The 21,106-nt window shown below is 37.9% G+C and overlaps 2 protein-coding genes across 2 annotated transcripts; both read left to right on the plus strand.

The window, feature by feature from the left end:
- The first annotated feature begins 234 nt into the window (after positions 1–234).
- Positions 235–10,961, plus strand: LOC107804021 (mitogen-activated protein kinase kinase kinase 1-like). The gene is made up of 9 exons (XM_075217492.1): positions 235–1,601; positions 5,790–5,868; positions 5,957–6,019; positions 6,311–6,468; positions 7,648–7,720; positions 7,946–8,005; positions 9,055–9,165; positions 10,028–10,242; positions 10,613–10,961. The coding sequence occupies exons 1-8, from the start codon at positions 415–417 to the stop codon at positions 10,217–10,219; spliced, it is 1,923 nt and encodes a 640-aa protein (XP_075073593.1). The 5' UTR covers positions 235–414; the 3' UTR covers positions 10,220–10,242; positions 10,613–10,961.
- Positions 10,962–15,148: 4,187 nt separating this feature from the next.
- On the plus strand, positions 15,149–20,457 carry LOC107804023 (histone-binding protein MSI1). Its single transcript, XM_016627830.2, has 6 exons — positions 15,149–15,655; positions 16,724–17,050; positions 17,509–17,661; positions 18,638–18,762; positions 18,947–19,042; positions 19,986–20,457. The coding sequence occupies exons 1-6, from the start codon at positions 15,311–15,313 to the stop codon at positions 20,212–20,214; spliced, it is 1,275 nt and encodes a 424-aa protein (XP_016483316.1). The 5' UTR covers positions 15,149–15,310; the 3' UTR covers positions 20,215–20,457.
- The last annotated feature ends 649 nt before the right edge of the window (positions 20,458–21,106 follow it).

A 21,106-nucleotide genomic window follows, 5' to 3' on the forward strand; every position in this document is an offset into this window, starting at 1 on the left:
TTAGTAAATATAGTTTAGGAGAATGTCTATCAAAAAATCAATTTTCTTGCATCAATATTAATCAAGATTCAACTATTATATAGTTAATTATATTTTAATCATTACCTTAATGATATTATTATTATAATCCATATATATTAGTCCGTTAACACGCTGCCACGTGGCACTGCGTCAAGATTTTACCCTTTCCCTCCGTGCCTTTACTTGAAAAAGGTGAAAAAGCAGCGAAAGATCCAAAGTAGCAATCAGCTCCAGTGTGTTTTGACAAATGCAGTCACCGCCGTCTCTTCTGAATTCCTCATTTCTTCAATATTATACTACCATCTCCTTCTCGAAGTTTCTCTCCCAAACTTACGTATACGTACATGTACGTATGACCAAAGGTGAAGTCTTTCTGTGTGTGAAAATTGAGGGATGTATGCGAAGCAGAAGAAGCTAAGGCCTCGACTTGACCGGCGAAACGCCCTAAGGAACGTCGATTACGACGCTTCACAGTCGACGCCGTCATCTCCGTCGTCGTTCGAAGATCAGCCTACTCACCGGACTCGGTCGCTTGACCTTTATCCTTTGACCGACTGTACAAGCTTCAGAATCGACGGTGTTGGCGGTGAATTCGACGTTATTTGCCGCTCTTTAGGGCTTTCAGGTCCTGAAGACTTTGCGATTCCTGTAGCTGCTTGGGAAGCTCGGAAACCTTGCTCCCGTTCTGACCGTTTGCGCCGCTCTCGTTTTGCTGATTCCCGCCGTGACTCTGATTATAAGCTCGAGACTTCAAATGAATCGAACCGCCGGTTAAATGATTCGCCGGAAAATGTGATTGAGGTTTCGTCTAGTGAATCGGAGGAAGAGACCAAACCATGCTCTCACTCGGACCGTTTCAGCTCTGAGAATGAGTTTGAGAGCTCGGATGAGGTTTTTGACAGTGTTAGAAATGGTGTTAGGGTTACTGTTGGCGGTGAATTGAATCACGGTTTAAATTCTTCACCTGAAAATGGGATTAAGATTAGGGTTAGTGAACTGGAGGATGATTATTTGCCTACGGATCTGAAATGTGGAATTAGGGGTTCTAGGCCACCAAGGCTGGCTCCTCCAGCATCGCCCGTGGACGAGTTCACATCTGCTTGGGATTTTATCAAAAGTTTTGGTCCTGCAGATGATGAAGATATGGTTTCACCGTCACATGTTGAGAGCACTTCCGACGACATACTTGGAAACGAGCAAGTAGGAGACATTATTGCTAAGAATGAAGAGCGTAATGAGGATTTTGTAAAAAGTGCTTCTCAAGTATCACAGACAAGCTCAGAGTCTTATGTGGAAGGTGTAAGAGATGCTGCTGAGGATGTTCCAGATTTAAACTCTAAATCACAGAGTCATGGTTCCTACAGCCTGATATCGAAGACAAGCTCCAAATCACCTAGTGGTGAATCCACTAGCGCTGTCTCAAATATAAGCTCTAACTCACAGAGTGATGAATCCTATACATTGATTTTGAAGCCTGTATATTCTGTTTCTCCAAATGGTTCTCCCAGTATAAAATCTTGGCAAAAGGGAGATTTTCTTGGTAGTGGGTCATTTGGAACCGTGTATGAAGGCTTCACCGAGTAAGTGATTACATTTTTACGTCATTACTTTTCCACACACATGAATAGCGATGGTGTATCTTAGAGCTAGGTTGCTTGCTTATCCGCAATTTGAAGCTAAGTTTATTTGGACATATCTTCAACAAATTGGTGCTATTAGACTCTTCTGGGGAAAACAACATTCTCAGGTGTATATTAGCTTCCTCACCTTCTGGCTATCTCTGATCAGAAAAGAATCATGATATAGTTCTTTATCATGATCTGACTAGTATTCATGATTAAAGATAAAGCCACGGGTTAAATTTTATTAGCAACAGTGTAAAAAATTGCTTCACCATACCAAGGGATACATGCTTCTAGATCTAAGACCATACCAAGGGATACATGCTTCTAGATCTTGTAAGGCATAGAACTATCTACACTACCAACACTGCTTGTTTAGGCATCAACTCCAGCAATAATCAATAAAGTCTGAAATCCTAAAAAGAGGATCGGATATTTTGTACTATAAATTCGTAAAGCAGAATATCTTGATTTTGGGAAAATAAAAGATGGGAAGCGAGAAAACCTTTAGAAAACCATAGACCAAGAAAGGTGATAAAGGATTTATATGTTGATCAAATTTAGCTATTTAGGCCTAAGCGTTGATTCTTTGACACATAGGAGAAGAATCCATATGATAGGTAAGCCAAAGCTCCCTCACTCCAGCTGCTTATAGTAACGTGAACATGCAAGTATCAGCTTGGGCATCCAAACTACAATATTTATTCTTATTAAAATGGAATCTTTGTTCTGCCCTTTGTCCTCTTGTACTTCTTGATTCCTTGCATTTTCAGATAGACTGCGTCTCCTGACATACATTCCTCTTTGTCATACATGGTTATATCTATGTGTGTGTGTGTGTGTGTTTGGGCGGGAGGGGGAAGGGTGGGGGTGTTCTAAGACCGACAATTAGCTACTGTAAGATTGGACATCTATCTATCTCACCTTGCTCCTATACTCCTACGGAGCCGACAGAAGGAATGATCTACTCATCTTATTTCTGTGTGTGTAATTTTGTATGCTTAGGGAATCTTCATATTCCTAACAAAACCTCTAGTACAGACAATCTTCATTTTATAGAAAGTGATTTTCTTGGTTCAATTTGGTGTGACTGCAATAATGTTTTGAAGGTTGTACTGGTGGTGAGCTTACAAATTTCTGGAAGGGCCTGCTAGTGGGGTTTTATGAGAGTCCTTAGTTGTGGATGGGGTGATGATTGAGGGAGATGAGGAGGGAAAATGGGCGATAATGGGGTTTTATGAGAACTTATACAAAGAGGAAGTTAGTTGGAGGCCGACTTTGGGGTAAAATAGAGTTCAACCACATAGGCGAGGGAGACAACGAGTGGCTAGAAAGGGCTTTCGAGGAGGAGGAGGTTACACGAGGCTGTGTCTAGTTGTGCTGGTGATAAGGCCCCCGGACCTGATGGTTTCTCCTTGGCCTTCTTCCGGCTCTGTTGGGACACTGTCAAGGGGGAGTTGATGGAAGCCATTGAATACTTCCATGTGAATGGTGTTTTCGAGAGAAGTATCAATGCTTCTTTTTTTACTATTGTGCCTAAGAAAGAAGGTGCATCTTGTATTAGAGACTACAAGCCTATTAATCTCATGGGGAGCATTTACAAGATTATTTCTAAAGTGCTTTCCAACAGACTTAAGAAGGTTCTTAACGTGACTGTTTCGTCCTCCCAAAATGCTTTTGTGGAAGGTAGGCAGATCCTGGATGCTGCTTTGGTGGCAAATGAACTTGTAGACTCCAGAAGGAAAAATAGAGAACCTGGCTTACTATGCAAGTTGGACCTTTAAAAGGCTTTCGACCATGTCAATTGAGAGTTCTTGGATTTCATTATGATGCGGATGGGGTTTGGGGCAAGATGAAGGGGATGGATCAAGTTCTGCATTTCCTCAGTCAGATTCTCTGTCTTGGTTAATGGCAGCCCGTGTGGTTTCTTTGGCAGCTCTAGGGGTCTCAGGCAAGGTGACCCCCTATCCCCATGTTATTCATTCTAGTGATGGATGCTCTGAGTAAAATGATGGATCGTACGGTGGGCGGAGGCTTCTTGAGAGGATTCTCAGCTCCGATCGGGGTGCTCAGTGCTCGAAGAGTTTCTCATTTGCTCTTTGCGGATGACACCCTGGTTTTCTGTGATGCCGATATAGATCAGTTGACCTACCTGAAGCAGGTCCTGCAGTGGTTTCAGATTAGGACTCAAAATCAACCTCGACAAGTGAGATTTTTTTGGTGTGTGAGGTTGCTAATATTGATGCTTTGTCTTATGTTCTCGGATGTAAGGTGGGCTCCCTCCCCTCTACTTACCTGGGTTTCCCTTTGGGCGCGTCGCATAAGGATACTACGGTTTGGAATCCAGTGATCCAAATGGTTGAAAAAAGATTAGCAGGTTGGCAAAAACTGTATTTGTCAAAAGGCGGTAAGGAACAACAACAACAACCTAGTATAATCCCACTTAGTGGAGTCTGGGGAGGGTAGTGTGTACGCAGACCTTATCCCTACCCTGGGGTAGAGAGGATGTTTCCAAATAGACCCTCGACATCCTTCCCTCCAAGAACTTCCCACCTTGCTCTTGGGGAGACTCGAACTCACAACCTCTTTGGTTGGAAGTGGAGGTTGATTGCTATCAGAGCAACCCCTTTTGTCTAAAAGGCGGTAAGGAAGTGCTTATTAAAAGCACTTTATCGAGTATGTCCACGTATTACTTGTCCCTGTTGCAAGCGCCGGTGAGCATCACAGAAAAACTGGAGCGGTTTCAAAGGAATTTTCTTTGGGATGCGGCTGATGAAACTAGAAAGTTTCATCTAGTGAATTGGCAGACAGTCACTTCCCCAAAGAAGTGGGGTGGACTTGGAGTAAAAGATCTTAGGGTATTCAACAAAGCTTTATTGGGGAAGTGGTTGTGGAGATTCGGGGTAGAAGAGCATGCCCTATGGAGGGAGGTCATAGTAGAAAAGTACGATTCCACGGGAGGGGGTTGGAGGACCAAGGCAATCACAACACCTTTCAGGTGTGGCATGTTGAGGAGCATCATGAAGAATTGGGAAACATTCAATGACAACATCACTTACAGGGTGGGAGATAGGAGGAGAATCAACTTTTGGAATCATAGGTGGTGTGGAGAGGATGCTCTGAGGGTCTCCTTCCCTCACGTCTTTAGAGTTTCAAACCAGAAGGAATTGATGGTCCAACAGATTCGTAAGGAGCATGGAGGGGGTAGTATGGGACCTCTCATTTAGAAGGAATATGCAAGATTGAGAGATTGCGGAGCTCCAAAATTTGTTGACACTACTATATGGGCAAGACAGGCCCCGACCATCTTGTGATTCTTGGAGATGGGGTTTGCGTGGTGATGGTTTGTTTACCGTAAAGTCCTTTTACTAGAGTATGTTGGTGAGAAAGGAGGCCACTTTTCCATACTCCTCGATCTGAATTCCTAAGGCGCCCACGAAGGTGTGCTTTTTTGCATGGCTAGCGGCGAGGGGTGTGATCTTTACTGCTGAAAATCTTCGAAAGGGAGGAATTACACTTGTTAGTTGGTGCTACATGTGTAAAAACTCAGGGGAAGAAGTTGATCATCTTTTGTTGCATTGCCCTGTGCCCTCGGCTTTGTGGAGGGCAATCCTGAATCTTTTTGGTGTTCAATGGGTGATGCCAAGCACTGTAAAGGAGATGTTATATAGCTGGGCCGGTTTCTGTAGAAGAAGAAATCAAAAGGCGTGGAAGTTCGTCCCGTTAGCTCTCATGTGGATAGTTTGGGGGGAGAGAAATAGGAGAGCTTTTGAGGGGATTGAGTCTCCTTTTTCACATCTTAAGAATAGTCTTTTATTTTTGATCGCTTTTTGGTGCACTCATATAGCCCCTACTTGTATAGTAGATTGGGCGTCTTTGGTAGAGAATCACGTTCTGATGTAAATTTTCTACTCTTTGGTATACTTCCTGTATACGGGAGTTCTCTCCCTTTTGATTAATACAATTTACCTTATCAAAAAAAAGCATATAACTTCTAATATAGTCTTGTTAGTTAAACATGTTAACTTAGGTCTGAAAGGACATATTTCAACTCTAATCTCCTTTACTCCTGTAATAACTCATCTTTCTTCTAATAAGAAAAAAAATATGATTTTTAAATTTCGTTCCTTATTCTTCTGCACACAGTGATGGATTCTTTTTTGCGGTCAAGGAAGTTTCGTTATTTGACCCAGGAAACCAGCAAAGCCTTTATCAATTGGAACAGGTATACTTCTGCATCTATTGGCCATTTCACTACATATCTTTTGGCTATTATTTTTCCCATTCTCCTAGCACCTTGTTTGTTTGTGCAGGAGATATCTCTTCTAAGTCAGTTTCGACATAAAAATATAGTTCGCTATCATGGAACAGAGAAGGTATGCTATCATATCCGGATTATGCATCTTCTTCAGATTTACTTCGTTTTTGCTGTGTAAGTTAGATTATGGTGAAACTGTGCTTTACATGGACAAAGGTACTATTAGATGGTTTGAATAGAGAAACTCTTTTCTGCAGTTGTTTAGGTTAGTTGAGAGTTGGATCGTTTAATTGGTAACATCATCTGCTAAATGGAGATCTGATGACATTGATCTTGTAACGACCAACTTATGAGAAAATTATTCTTCTCATATTTTACTTACAAATTCACAATGTTCTTCTATCTTCAGGACGAGAGCAAACTGTATATCTTTCTTGAGCTTGTTACAAAAGGTTCACTTGCAAGTGTCTACCGCAAGTATCGCTTGCGTGATTCCCATGTTTCAGATTACACCAGGCAAATTTTGAGTGGGTTGCATTATCTTCATTCCAGAAATGTGATTCACAGGTGATACATATGTTCTCTCTACATTACTGATTTGTGGTCATTATGAGCAGTGACCAGTGTCTTGATTCTTTGCTGAGATGTGTGCATGCGAACTTATCTTTCCATCGCTAGAAGACCGTTTAGTCATCAATCGTCATACCATGTTTCTAAATAAAATGACTTAGGTCTGAGTGGATTATCTGTGGGCATTTCTTGGTTGGAATATCTTGCTGTGATATCACCAAGCTACAGCATTATCCTGGTATCTTCATGTGAGCTGAAGTTGGCACAAATAATTATTTCGTCTTCATCAAATCTATGAAGAAGACTATCATAGGGGGATCGATAAGTTTGTGCTTTCTGCATTTACATTCTCGGGGCTTTAGGTTGTTCTGCTCGAGCACCAGAATGCTTACTCAAGAAACTAGAGGAAGAGCCGGGACTATTTATCTTTCTTTAATATGATAGGACAAAAACGTCTGATGGATATGCCATTTTGTTGATCTGCTTTCCCTAGCAGCTGTGTGCTCTTTTCCGAGAAATTAGAGAGAGATGGGAACCTCTTCTCTTTCTCAATATGGTAGGACAAGGACTGCAGATCAATATGCTCATGGAACTTACCTATCAAAATAATAATAATAATAATAAATAAATAAAAGAAGAAGAGGCTCATGGAGTGGTATTGTCTATTGGAAACATCCTCTCTACTTTCACAAGGTAAGGGTAACGTCTGTGTACACACTACCTTTCCAAAAGGGTAAGGGTAAGGTCTTTACCTATCACCATGTGGGATTATACTGGGTATTTTTTTGTTGTTGTTGCTCATGGAGTGGTCTTATTGGGGAACTTTTGGAAGGTGTATGCGATGTGATGTGCTTGTATGAGCGCATTTTAGATGTGGTCCTTGCAGCTTGCCAATAGCTTCGTTCCTCCATATCTGCAAAGAACTCTAATTAGGAGGTTGTCAAATAAGTGTTGCTACTGGCTTTGGTAAAAAGGAGGATGATTGGGGGAAACAGGATCTAATAGCTGTTAGCCTGTCATGTTGTTCTGTACATATTAGAGTGGTCAAAAAACTTTTCTGTGAAAATAATATCTGTATGACTAGTGAGAATCTGGAAAGTTCAAGTACATTTTACTTGATGTCATGGAAACTTCTTCTTTCTTATTCTAAGATTTCTATTTATGCTCTTCTTGAAGGGACATTAAGTGTGCCAATATTTTGGTGGATGTTAGTGGTTCTGTGAAGCTTGCAGATTTCGGACTGGCAAAGGTGAGATAGTTATGCAGTCTGTAGTCTTTTCCTTTAGTTGGTCTTATATCAATCAATCAACTAAGTCTTAATCGCGAACTAGTTGAGTCGGCTATATGAATTTCTCTTATTTGTTCCACTTCTATTCACCCTGGTTCATTTTGATACCTAGTTACTCTGTCTCTTGAAACAAATTAAGACCTCTCTATTTCCTTCAGTCTTGTAACTTGCTAAATTTCTTTACAGGCAGCAAAATTGAATGACATAAAATCTTGCAAAGGAACTGCATTCTGGATGGCCCCAGAGGTTTGTCCTGCATCAGAATTTCTTGAAACTTGGAAGTCTATTGGATGTCTACGATTCCTACTCTCTCCCCCCTTCCCCCCTAAAAAAACCTGCTCACCATAGATGTGCATGCTCAAAAGTAGTTGGGGTCATGGGAAAAGTAGCGGATACAATCTTTCAGCCTGTACAATATGTTTGATGCTTTTTATCCGCCCCGCACTCCCTATGCAGACTTAGCACAGAATAGCACACAATGAAAGAAAAAGATCCATATAGGTGATATAAGTTAGTTGTGAGTAACGTTTAGTTCAATAGGAGTCTTTTAGTTTTGTTAGAGATTTGTACGACAATAGAAAATGTAGAGAATGTTTGGTACTAGATGACCTAAATTTTCAAATATTTGATTGATAGGGGTCTAAATGGAACTACATGGTTAGCGAAGGTTCCTATAGCTGATCTAATTAGCTTGGGATTTAGGCGTAGTTGCTGCTAGTGCCTCACTCAGGGGTTTCTTTGCCATTCTAATATTCATCCTGTATCGACGCATTTTGTTGTTCCATTTAAAATTTTTATTCATTTTCAAAATAAATAAAAAAATTAATTCATTTTAATGAGAAGCTATTAAATAATGTTCTATAAGTGGTCGCTTAGGTTTGGTAAAAGATAGATACATGCAATGTACATGTCTATGCTGTAAAGGATGTGTAAAGTGTTGTAAAATGGCACAGTAGTTTGGATAAAATTTGCTTGTGCAATTATGTAGCTAACGAGATACAACGTGACCATTTAGGAGTAGATTTTCATGTATCTTTGCTGAAGCAAATGTCTGTTGGGAGAATCATAACACTTCTAGTTAATCTGCCTAGGAGATGTTGTCGCATACTTCACCCATTAAGTTTGCCATATTAAAGATGATTTCCAGGTGATCATATTGTTGATGATCAAATTTACTCTTTGCTCTAATCTGTTTGCATTTTTTTCTTATTGTTTCAGTGTAGTAATATAGTAAAAGAAAGAGTTCTAGATATTTACAAGTTTGGCTCATAAAATTTGTCTTTGAGCTATTTCAGGTCGTTAATAGGAAGAACAACGGATATGGGCTTCCTGCTGATATATGGAGTCTGGGTTGCACTGTCTTAGAGATGTTAACTGGCCAAATTCCTTATTCTCACTTAGAAGGGGTATGTTATAGCTCAACGATCGAATTTTTCTGTATGGGAATTTGCAGCACTTGATTTATAACATCTGTTTTGTTTGAGTTGGAGTATGGGAATGACTTGACCCAATTCTAAAATTTTTCTCCTGCTTGTTTAATGTATGAAACCACTGAAAGTTATAGCCTAAAGTCAAATAGGAGGTTATACTTCATTTTTAAAAAAAGGGTCAAATGAGGCTATTATGAACTCAAAATCAAAGCTTTAGTGAAAATTATATTTTGAAGAAATTTACATTCACGATCTAGTAGTAGACAACTGCAGTGAAGCAGCTGTATGTTAATTTTATGCTTTCTCTTTTGACTGCCAGTATAAATTTTCCTGAAAATATTCTTCATTCAGCATAAGCGTTTATTAGTCTTTTTGCTCTTTATTTTTCCCACGTCAATTGTAATAGATCTTCTGTAGCTGTAGCTGATCTAAAATTCAGAGGCAGCATCTGTTGCATGAGATTATAAAGCCAGTCCAAGTCTCTTATATTCTTGGAAAAAGTTTAACTAGAAATGTGAACAAACAATATCTCATCGAAAATGTTTTTTATTGTTTAAATTCTTATTATATTGTTGTCTGTGATTTTATTTTAGAATGTTAGTCCTGGTAAATACCCTAATTATTACAACAATATGAGTCCTGAATGACGTAGTTTCTTATTGCCAAAAGGAAACATTCTGAATGTTGTTAGATGTTACTTAAAACAATGGCACTTCATTAAATATGAATAGGCAAAGAAGAAATAAAATATGGTTTATGGCTTAGAAAAAACTCTAGTTTACCTCAGGTATTGCGGAGATTCACATGTCAAACTCTTTTTCATTGGTTTGTACGACAGATGCAAGCACTGTTCAGGATAGGTAGAGGCGAACCTCCTCCCTTACCAGATACGTTATCGGCAGAAGCTCAGGATTTCATAAATAGATGTTTGCGAGTTAATCCGAGTGATCGGCCAACTGCAGCTGAACTACTGGAACATCCATTCGTAAAGAAGCCACTGTCAAATTTCTCAAGTCCTGCAGCCCCATAAATTCTGCTGTCAATTGTACTGAGGTAAATACCCTCTTCATCTGTCAATTTATAGGGAGTTCTACTATAGTTCTGTCTTCCTATCCACAAACTCAGGAGGGAGGAAAGTTTATATGGGAGGGGATATGAAAATGCTTTTTGGTAGCATTGAGAAATCCTACTTCTTTATAAAATGGGCTTATAAAAGACTATTGAGTTAAGTTTCCCTTTGGGAAGAGACAAACGTTTTTGCTTCAGCTTTTTCAATCTCACAAGTCACCTTAGACTTGAGGTCCACAATTAATTCTTTACTGCCACTCTTAGAATTAGTATTCACTGTTAAGGGAAAAATTTAAGGTCTATTATGTATGTCAGCATACTCTTATGTCTGCAAGTACTGATCTGATGCTTTTAGGAATGTGCAAGCCAAGGATCAATTTCAAATGAGATGCTTGTACAGTGAATTGGTTTGTGTAGCATCCGAGAAGTCTTGTGAACTGAAATTGCAAATATTTGGACGCAAGCAGTTGAATGCAGATGGGCTGGTATGTTGCAAGTAGAATGAGCAACAAAGTTCATATGTTGCGTTTGTGCTTGGACGTGTTCTATCTTATCCAAGATAGACTGTAGATTATTAGTGAATGAGATGATAGATAACCTTATAAAGGAAATTGTAAATAGTCGATAAATGGTAGTAGTATTTGTTTGCTTACACAAGAAAAAAAATGATTGCAGTTGAAAATGAAAATACTTCTTTTGCTGTATTTTCCCCGCTATGTTAGATGTGTAACATGCGATGGACTTGGTTAAGTTTCATCGTTGACCTTATCTGAAGGAAGACGAAGTAACTGTTTGCCGATAATTGTGGTATGACGCTAAATCACCATAGAAGACCACTAAACTTTGAAAATCCAATTCGAAAAGTGAGGTTGGCTTGGTTTAATTGATCGGTTAAAGCTACTGTAATATACCCTGCTAGAAAAGTCGTTTCCTAGTTCAGTACTTTGACTATTTATAATTCTCTAACTTTTTTATCATTAAAAAATTCTCTGTCCCAGTAGTATTATAGAGGGGACATATGGTGTCTTTTATCTACTAGGATGATAATGGTAATTGAAGTGGAACAGGAGCGCTGCAATTCAATCATTCCTGGCGATGATTCCCCAAAAAGCAACTTCAGCTAACTAGCTCGGCCACAGGAAGTTGGCTACCGGAGTCAATTTGAATTGTTGGCTAACCTGGTGCCAACTGCCAATTTTGAGCCCGTTTGGACATAATTTTTTTTTTCCCTTTTTTCCAAAAGAATTTCACTTTTTTTCGAAAGCAGTGTTTGTTCATAAAACTTTCAATTTTCACTTGAAGATGCATTTTGGAAATTTTCGAAAATTTTAAAAACTCCAAAAAATTACTTTTCAAAATTCACTCAAATTACTCACAAAACTTAAAAAACAACCCAAACTGAATTTTATGTCCAAACGCAACTCTAAATTTCACATATCATTTTTACTTAAAAAAAATTTTCACCATTTTTTGGAATTTTACAATTTTTATGTCCAAACACGTACTTTATTAGAGTGGTATGTTTGTCAGTTTCCCATGCTTTTATGGGTCAATTTGGCGGGATCATTTAGGGCTCGTTTGGTATGAGGCACATGGAATAATTAATCTCGAAACTAAATTTAAGAAGAGTTTATCCCATGTTTGGTTGGGAAAAAATTGCAATATAATTAATTTCGGGATTGTAGTAATTTTTTTATCCCCATAAAAAGGTAGGATAATCCCGAAATAATTAATCCTAAAACAACATCTTTCCAACCAAACGACCCCTTAGGGCTAAATAGCGGGTCATAACTCAACTTGTCGTACTCAAGCATTTTCATATGTTTATTTGTTCTTTTAGAATTTAGTTAATTATCTAAATCAAAATTACAATTTTTTCTCCCCTTTATCTATCATGACAACGTAACCAACCAATGATTGATTTTTTACTTTTATATTTCAATAATTTTTAGAGAAACTTTCAGAAATCACTATGTTTTAGTGGTTATTAGCTAGTTGTAGCTATCATTTACTATATTACTTTCTATAACTATGTTTTCAGATTTTTTTAGAGTGTATTTGATGTATTTAAGCTACTGTATTCATTAATACAGTAGAATTTCTATGCGTGAAATAGGGGATTACAGCTAGACAGATTTTTGTATTCGGGTTTATTTGACTGTATTCATGGCGTGAAATATGGGATTACAGATGGACAGATTATTGTATTCGACTATATTCACGGCGTGGAACAGGAGATTACAGTATTTTTAAACGGAAAGTGAATCAATTAACATAATAGACTCCTATAACTCAACAAACTCAATTGTAACACGCAAATTTGATATTTCCAGTTATAAAAAAGGTTCTCAACCGAAAAACACCCCAAAAACATAGCAATCTTCATAGAAATTATATAATACATTTAAATACATAAATTATATTAATTAAAAAAACAAACATATGAATACATTCATGGAATATAGTGAGACAATGAATACAATGGAATACATAGAATACATTGAAATATAATAAAAAAAGACAATGAATACATAAAACATAACGAGATACATTGAAATACAATTAAAAAAAAGACAATGAATACAATGAAATGCACCGAGATACATTGAAATATATTAACAGAAAATACAAGTTGCCCAACCCCCAACTCCGTCGTCTTTGTTCAAGAACAACCCTAATGTCGTCTCGTTGAAGCAACATCAATATCCAGTCCTCGCTCGCCGTCACCGTTGCCTCCGGTTGCCGACGATTAGCACATAATTACCAGATTGAAGACAAAGCATGTGATGAAGGGGAGAAAAAGAAACTTAGAAGTCACTCTAATAGACTGCCTCCATCGACGAATTCTTCTCCATCTTCGGAGGAGAAGTCGTGTCCTCCGCCGCTTATCAAAAGTAGAAGCAACATAAGCCAAAGTCCAGTGCCTTCATCTTCAGCCTTGATCCGGCAGAGGAGAAGACATCGGGAAGTAGAGAGAGAGAGGGATAATAGATATGTGGTAGGGGATAAGAGAAATTTGAGAGGATATGAGAGAGAAAAATAATATAAAGCTTATTTTATGGCTTAAGGGTACCATAAATAGATATTTGGCGATAAAAAATCAAAAGGTAGCTATAGAATATAATTTTTTAAAAGGGTATTTATTTAAAATAAATAAGGTATCAACCTTTGCTGTATGAGGTAACTAATCCTAATTTACGCGTTTTAATTGAATTGCATAAGCTGTCCAAATTGGTCCAAACTTTTAGATGAATTGACTTGGGTTACGCTAAATTTACCTGTCAATGGATATATACTCACTCCAATCGGTCAAATTGGAACAAGATGACCAGGTCAAATGTTCATGGGTTAAATTTGATATTACATGTGCTATTTATGCTATATCGAATTCTTCTAAAATGTTTAACTTTCTAGCCAGTATTGACAAATTTCAGACAAAAGCTAAAATACTATTTTGTCCTTGTAAATTTTTTACTTCTTCACTAAGTTGAAGCCCATGAAAAGTAGTCTGGTAGCTCTAAAGTATCCTATGTTTTTCGTCTTCTTAACTAATCTAGGCAACAACTTCATGTGCTTAATTCAATCATGCTGCAATCTACCATTCAACCTAATGATAATCAAATTCTATTATGAAATAAGTAAATTACCAACTATTGTATTAATTATGAATAAGGAATTATAGCCATATCAAATGCTTATAATAGATAATGTTGAGGAGGTATAAAATACGAGAATACGAAGATGAATGAATATCAAGCATTTTGCTTAACAGAAAATATAATTATAGAAGCTCAAACAAGAACTTAGATATAATTTCTCAAAATAACCTTAAAGAACCTGAATAGCTAAGATCTTCATATAACCATTGGCTCAAATATTTGAAGTTAGACTTCGTAGTCCCTAACTTCAAACATGTTTAAATGTTGAACTACCAAACCTTCATGCTATTTGTAAATCATACTCCTTTACAATTTTAAAATTACGAAAATAATCTTTTTAGATCTCTTATGTGTAAAAGACATATTTCTTATATATAAAAATAAATTTCTCACGTGTAAAAAAAAAAAAAAAATAGGGTCATAGAACCAAAACCAAATTGTAAACCACAAACCCAATTGACCTTCAGGCTTTCCAATCAATATGTCAATTTCAGACATTTGGCAAACTCAACTTTAGATTTTGAAGCGGCTAAACTTGAAAATTCTATATTCTTCTGCATAAACCTCAAATGTAAAAATAGCATGGGCTAGCTAGTTATTTTGCTGCAACACAAAAAGTTCCAGCATATTATATTGGAGATCAGTGCCCTGTGTATGAACTTCTAGTATATTATGCTGGAACCCAACACGCGAAAAGTTCCAACGTAATATACTGGAGATTGGAGTACCTGTATATAAACTTCCAGCATATTATGCTGAACCGATATATTATATTGGAACTCTAGTATATTATGTTGGAACTCCAGTATATTATGACAACATTTGCAAAGTCATTGAAAAATAGCCACTATTTTGCTGCAACACGGAAAGTTCCAGCATAATATACTGGAAATCGATGCACTTGTGTATGAACTTCCAGTATACTATGCTGGAACTCCAACACGCGAAAAGATCCATTGTAATATACTGGAGATTGGAGTACCTATGTATAAACTTTCAGTATATTATGCTGGAAGTCTAGTATAATATACTGGAACTCCGATATATTATACTGGAGTATTTTCCAGATTTTGAACAGTGTTTTCATTCAGATTTATCTTTACATGAAAAGTGGCTATTTTTGAATGACTCAATTGCCTATATGTGCACTTGCCTCAAATTTGATACCCCTGGTTCGGGTCAAGGCCCAAGCTCGTCGTAAATATAAAAGCCTTGAGAAAATCCACAATCCCGCAAAAAAAGAGAACCCCACTGAAAAATACCGTTCCCTCCAAATCTCTACAAACCCTCGTAAAAATCCCCAAACTCCACAAAAACCCCACGCAACCGCACACACTCAAAGAGCCAGAAGGAAAATAAAATAAAATCCAAAGGGCAGTGCTGAAATCCGTGTAATGGGGAAAGACGAGGATGAGATGAGAGGTGAAATTGAGGAGAGGCTGATAAACGAAGAGTACAAGATTTGGAAGAAGAACACACCTTTTCTTTACGATCTGGTTATTACCCACGCGCTCGAATGGCCTTCACTTACCGTCGAATGGTTACCGGACCGGGAAGAGCCGCCGGGAAAAGATTATTCCGTTCAGAAGATGATTTTGGGGACCCACACATCCGAAAATGAGCCCAACTATCTCATGCTTGCTCAGGTTCAGCTCCCTCTCGAGGATGCTGAGAATGATGCCAGACATTATGATGATGATCGGTCTGAATTTGGCGGATTTGGTTGCGCCAATGGCAAGGTTTAAATCTTTTCTAATTTTTGACTGTTATGTGGATTTCCCTTTTCAGTGTTCTGGGAGTTTCTAGCTGCTTTGTCGTTATATATATATTTTCTTAATTCAGGTGTAAAGGTCTTAATTTTGTGCGATTTATTGAATTATGCTAGCTCTGAGGTTATGTGAAGTTGTCTCCTTTTCAGCTTATTTACTAAGGTGTAGTGAATTGAAAGTTGACTAGTTTAACTCTTGGTTTTCACTTAAAGTATATTTAAAAATTCACTTAAAGTTGTTGTTGTTGTTGTAGTATATTTAAAAATTCACCAAAAGAGAAAAAAGGTGCGGAGCACAATTAGCACCCAAAGCACAGTATTTTCTGATTTAGTGTGGCACCTAACATGCTAATCTCTTTTGGAAGAGTGAAGTGTTTGACTGACACATTCTTGTTGAAGTTCGATGTGCTGTTGTAGTTTGAGTTTTCATCGTTCCTCTGCTTCTTCCTGAGTCCTGATATTGTTGAAATATTTCTTCTTTTAAGGAGGCTACTTGAGGCTATATTATGAATAGTGGTGCTTGAAGCCCAACTCAGTAACGTTTTGCTGGTAGCTTAGGTGAAATGGCTAGTAACAATTAGCTAATGCTTGCTGCTTTGGTTAGAATTCTAGAACTGTTGATTATGTAGCTCCACACTACTGAATACAAAGATTCTAATGACAAACCACATTGTTTTGGGAGAGAATTAATGAAGTTTTGAATAGCCAGCTGAGGAACTTTGAAAAGCTTCTTATGTGAATACCATTTATGCCTATGTCCTATTCGTGTAGATTGATGTTACTGTTATAAGAAGTTATTGTTGGCATGTGGATTCAGTAGAAATTTGATAATGAATTCTCTATTGGGACATGGATCCCTAAACTCTAGTTGTCCGAGAAGTCTTTTAAAATGGTCTATTGGTGCCAATTCAGATCGTTTGGAGGCCCCATTTTCACATTTTTTTGCTGTGCTATTATTTCCCCATCAACATCAGAGTGAACTTGGTGTATCTCTTTTAACATTGACTGATATTTATAATGACAAATATTTCTCTTTCAGGTACAAATAATCCAACAGATAAATCATGACGGAGAGGTTAATCGGGCTCGATATATGCCCCAAAACTCATTCATCATCGCGACTAAGACAATTAGTGCTGAAGTTTATGTTTTTGACTATAGTAAACATCCATCTAAGCCTCCTCTAGATGGTGCATGCAATCCAGATTTGAGATTAAGAGGCCACAGCACAGAGGGCTATGGTTTGTCGTGGAGTCAATTTAAGCAGGGTCATTTATTGAGTGGTTCAGATGACGCTCAGATATGTTTATGGGACATCAATGCCACTCCCAAAAATAAGGCTCTAGATGCTATGCAGATATTTAAGGTATGTTTTATGCTTTCTTGACTAATCTGCATAGCTTATTGCCTTGGTACACTGCATATTGTTGTCACTTTGTTTCTCTGCTCACTGCTTGTAGTTTTGTCTCGTGAAAGTAACTATAATTGATATATGGAGATGATCTTGCATACTATCCTTCCGGCAAACATCCTCATGCACCTTGGAAGTAAAAGAAGGGAAACTGAAGTAGAATAGCATGAGTTCTCTTCACAGATCACATAGCTCTTTGTAATTAATATCATGTTACAAAAGGCAAACTGAAACTTCCAATAGTGTCCCAACTTTTACCTCAAATGATATTTAGAGTCGGCAGTCACATCATCTCTGCTTTTTGCTTCCTGATGTTTCAGTCAACCGATCCTGGAAGTCTTGTCTCTCGGATTATTTTCTCATTATGTTTTTGTCAGCCTTTCTTGATTTATTCTAATATTTGAAATGTATAGATTCATGAAGGTGTCGTAGAGGATGTAGCATGGCATCTGAGGCACGAGTATTTATTTGGCTCTGTTGGGGATGATCAGTATCTGCACATATGGGATCTGCGGACTCCATCGGTGACCAAGCCTATACAATCTGTAGTCGCACATCAAAGTGAGGTGCGACTTAGACTTCTTAGCTGGACTTTTCCATATTTATGCAGTTGACAACGCTTTCCTTAGGCCTTTTGTAGCTATGTTGCTCGCATCCTCCAAAAAGTGCTGCTGCTCCGTTGTCGGATCCTCAAAAAATGTACAACTTTTGGAGGATCCGACACACTCGGCAGCATTTTTGGAGGATCCGAGCAACATAGTTTTGGAGGAATTATTTGGATATTTCTTATTAACATAGTCAGCAGTCTTTTGGTTCTTCCATGGAATGGCATTTTTTCTTAAAACTAGACTTTGGATTTACCATTTTTACCCATACTCCTATTTTTATAATTGTGGATTTTATCGGAATATGCAAACAAGTGGTAGTGCTGTTTGTAAATTTGATTTTCATGTATGGATTGCTTTTTGTTGCATATATACAATGTGGTGCCTCTTCCTGTTGCTACATTAGCTGTATATATCCATCCCCACCTAGCACGCTACAGAATCAGTTGATTTAGTAACACATCCATTAGATGAAGCCTGTGATATGCTTTTTCCACTCTGTTAGGTTGGCTTTAGGTGCATGCTATAGTTTACATATTCTTTGAACTAACATGTCGTATTTTGGTTGCTTCCCTATTCTGTTTGTGAACTTTTACTTTAAATGGCTCAAGGAGATGGTCCCCTCCCCCACCCCCCACAACAACCCAACGCACACACAAAAGAAAGAAAGAAAAAGGGTGGGGGTGGGGCTTCAAGGAGAAGGTATTGAATTTAAAATACTACTCTATGCTGCCTCTTTAGATATACAATTATCTTATGAGGGTCCATTGTGGTGCTTTTCTGATTACTTATAGTGTGCGAAGGATGAACTTTACTGTACATTGCTTATTAGGCAAAAAACAATGTCTTACTGCAGTAAAGTAGATTTTGGTGTTGGTAAAAAAGCATGTTTGAGTACATAATTCTGCATGGTTGACCTCCTTTGTCTTTTGATCAGGTTAACTGCTTAGCTTTCAACCCCTTTAATGAATGGGTTGTAGCAACAGGATCTACGGATAAGACAGTTAAATTATTTGATCTACGCAAGATTTCTACTGCACTGCATACCTTGGACTGTCACAAGTAAGATATGTTCCTTACATATACTTCTGAGGAAAATGTTGGTACCCTCATCAGTCATGACAAATAGTACTCTCTATGTCCCGATTTATGTGTCTTAGTTTCATTTTTAGTCTATCTTCAAAAGAAGCTCATACTAACGGTTTTAAAGTTAGTCATCTTTGCTTTGCTTGTAACTTTTCTACAGGGAGGAGGTTTTCCAGGTTGGATGGAATCCGAAGAATGAAACCATCTTAGCTTCTTGTTGCCTTGGTAGGAGACTCATGGTTTGGGATCTAAGCAGGTTGCTCTTTCAACTATCGCTACTAGTATTATTGTAATGTCAGAATGAATGTTCTGTCTGTCAAGTCAGTATTTTTATTAGTCACAGGTCTTTAAAAATGGGCTTATGTGTTCTGTGTAGCTCTTTGATGTTTTTTGTGATTCTATCTGTATGTTAGCACCTCCCTTGTCTTGCCTGCAATAGTTCCCTAAAGTTAGGATCTATCTTACCCCATTCCTTCCCTCTTCTCCAACCTAGCACCAAGCCCCTGAACTCCTTCAGAAAACCACCTAGTACAGAAATGAGCTTAAAAAGTTATGCTAATTCGTTGTCTGATGTAGGCTCATTCTTTTGTGTGTTTGAGTCAATACCGAGTTGTCCTAACATGTGAAAATGACAACATCATATGCTCCACTGAGTACTGGCATGTGTGGAGTTAAAGTTCCATGTTGATTTGTGCACATGATGCTCCAGATGTACAATTGTAGTATCGTGTGGTCCGAATCTGAGTTTCTGATCCCAGTCTCAGTATCTGGGATTTCAAAATTCAGTTTCAAAACATTTACATTTATTTTCATTCTTAAAAAAATGCATTTACATTTATTTACTGAATTACTTAGTGTCCCTTCTATTGTTTTTGCTATGTAACAAAAAATGTTGTCTAAGAATTAGACGTTGACATTATAGATATCATTGCGTCGAGGATTTGAGATCTTGTACTTTAACCAGAATTACAAAGAATCTGGTTTTAACCATATGATAATTTCCTGTGTCAAAAAAAAAATCTGCTCAGTGATACATTAACGTCTAGCAGTCTAGGCTTAAATGCCTTTGCTTTTTCTATTTTTGATTTTATGGTGTTTACATGGTATTTTTGGAGGATTCGCTGGAATCACTATTAATGTTTCCCTTGAGACCTACAGGCAGCAGTAAACCTGAAATTCACTTTTTGATTTTGTTCCAGGATTGATGAAGAACAAACACCAGAAGATGCAGAAGATGGGCCACCGGAGTTGCTCTTTATTCATGGTGGCCATACAAGTAAAATTTCTGACTTCTCATGGAACCCATGTGAAGATTGGGTCGTTGCTAGTGTTGCTGAGGACAATATACTACAAATCTGGCAGATGGCGGAAAACATCTACCACGATGAAGATGATCTACCAGGAGACGACGCCACCAAAGCTCCCTAGGATACTAATATAGCCCCAAGGGGGTTTAGTATGTAACATCAATTAGGAGTCCAGAAATGTGCTTTCTCAATTTGCCTTCCACCTGGTCTTCTGTTGGGTATTTTTTCGCATTTTATTTCTTTTTTCCTTTTTGAACTGAGCTTCTCTCTAGCTGTGGTATTTATGGCTGTTGCTTTAACAACTGTTTTTCCCTTAAACATTTCATCTATGTATTTAGGCAAAAAAAGATTGAGCCCGCTCCTTCCTTATTGGCCCCCTTTTCATTCTTTGTATACTTTTTTTTCCCTCCGTAGTTGGCTGTGATTGCTTTTAAGGATGAAAGCGAGGTTCATGTGAGATGTATTCTTGTAAAAAAGAGGAAAATTGTGACAGAGTAGTAACATGGCATGTGACACATATTGTATGCTTAAATTGGGTGGTGATCCAATCCCTCTGTAAACCTGCAAAGTTTCACGTGAGACAGTGGCTAGATTAACCCCTAAAGAGATGGAACTAGGCACAGCCTTTTATCCAAATAATGGCCTTTTGTATTATCATCTTGTAAAATTGGAATATTTTTTCTTATATGTTTTATAAAGTTTCTACACCTCTCTCAGAAAAGACAATCAATCGCTTTTAATTATAATAACGCCCTAGTTGATAATAGAAAAGCAAAGGAATATACCAAAATTTTGTTGAATTAGGGGACTCTATTATAACTTAATAACTAACATAGATTTGAGGCTAAAGTTTGGCATATTGCGCCTAAGTTGGGAGAAGAAAAGCAGGTAAACAAAATTGAATGTATTCTGTTCGACGATGAAACAATCGCCCTATTCTTAAGGTAGGATAAAAAGGCTATTGCACCGAGGGGCCTCGCGAGGAGAGAGAAATATACTAGTTTGGTGGGACG

This window comes from Nicotiana tabacum, chromosome 7, assembly GCF_000715075.1.
Source record: "Nicotiana tabacum cultivar K326 chromosome 7, ASM71507v2, whole genome shotgun sequence".
Taxonomy (NCBI): Eukaryota; Viridiplantae; Streptophyta; class Magnoliopsida; order Solanales; family Solanaceae; genus Nicotiana; species Nicotiana tabacum.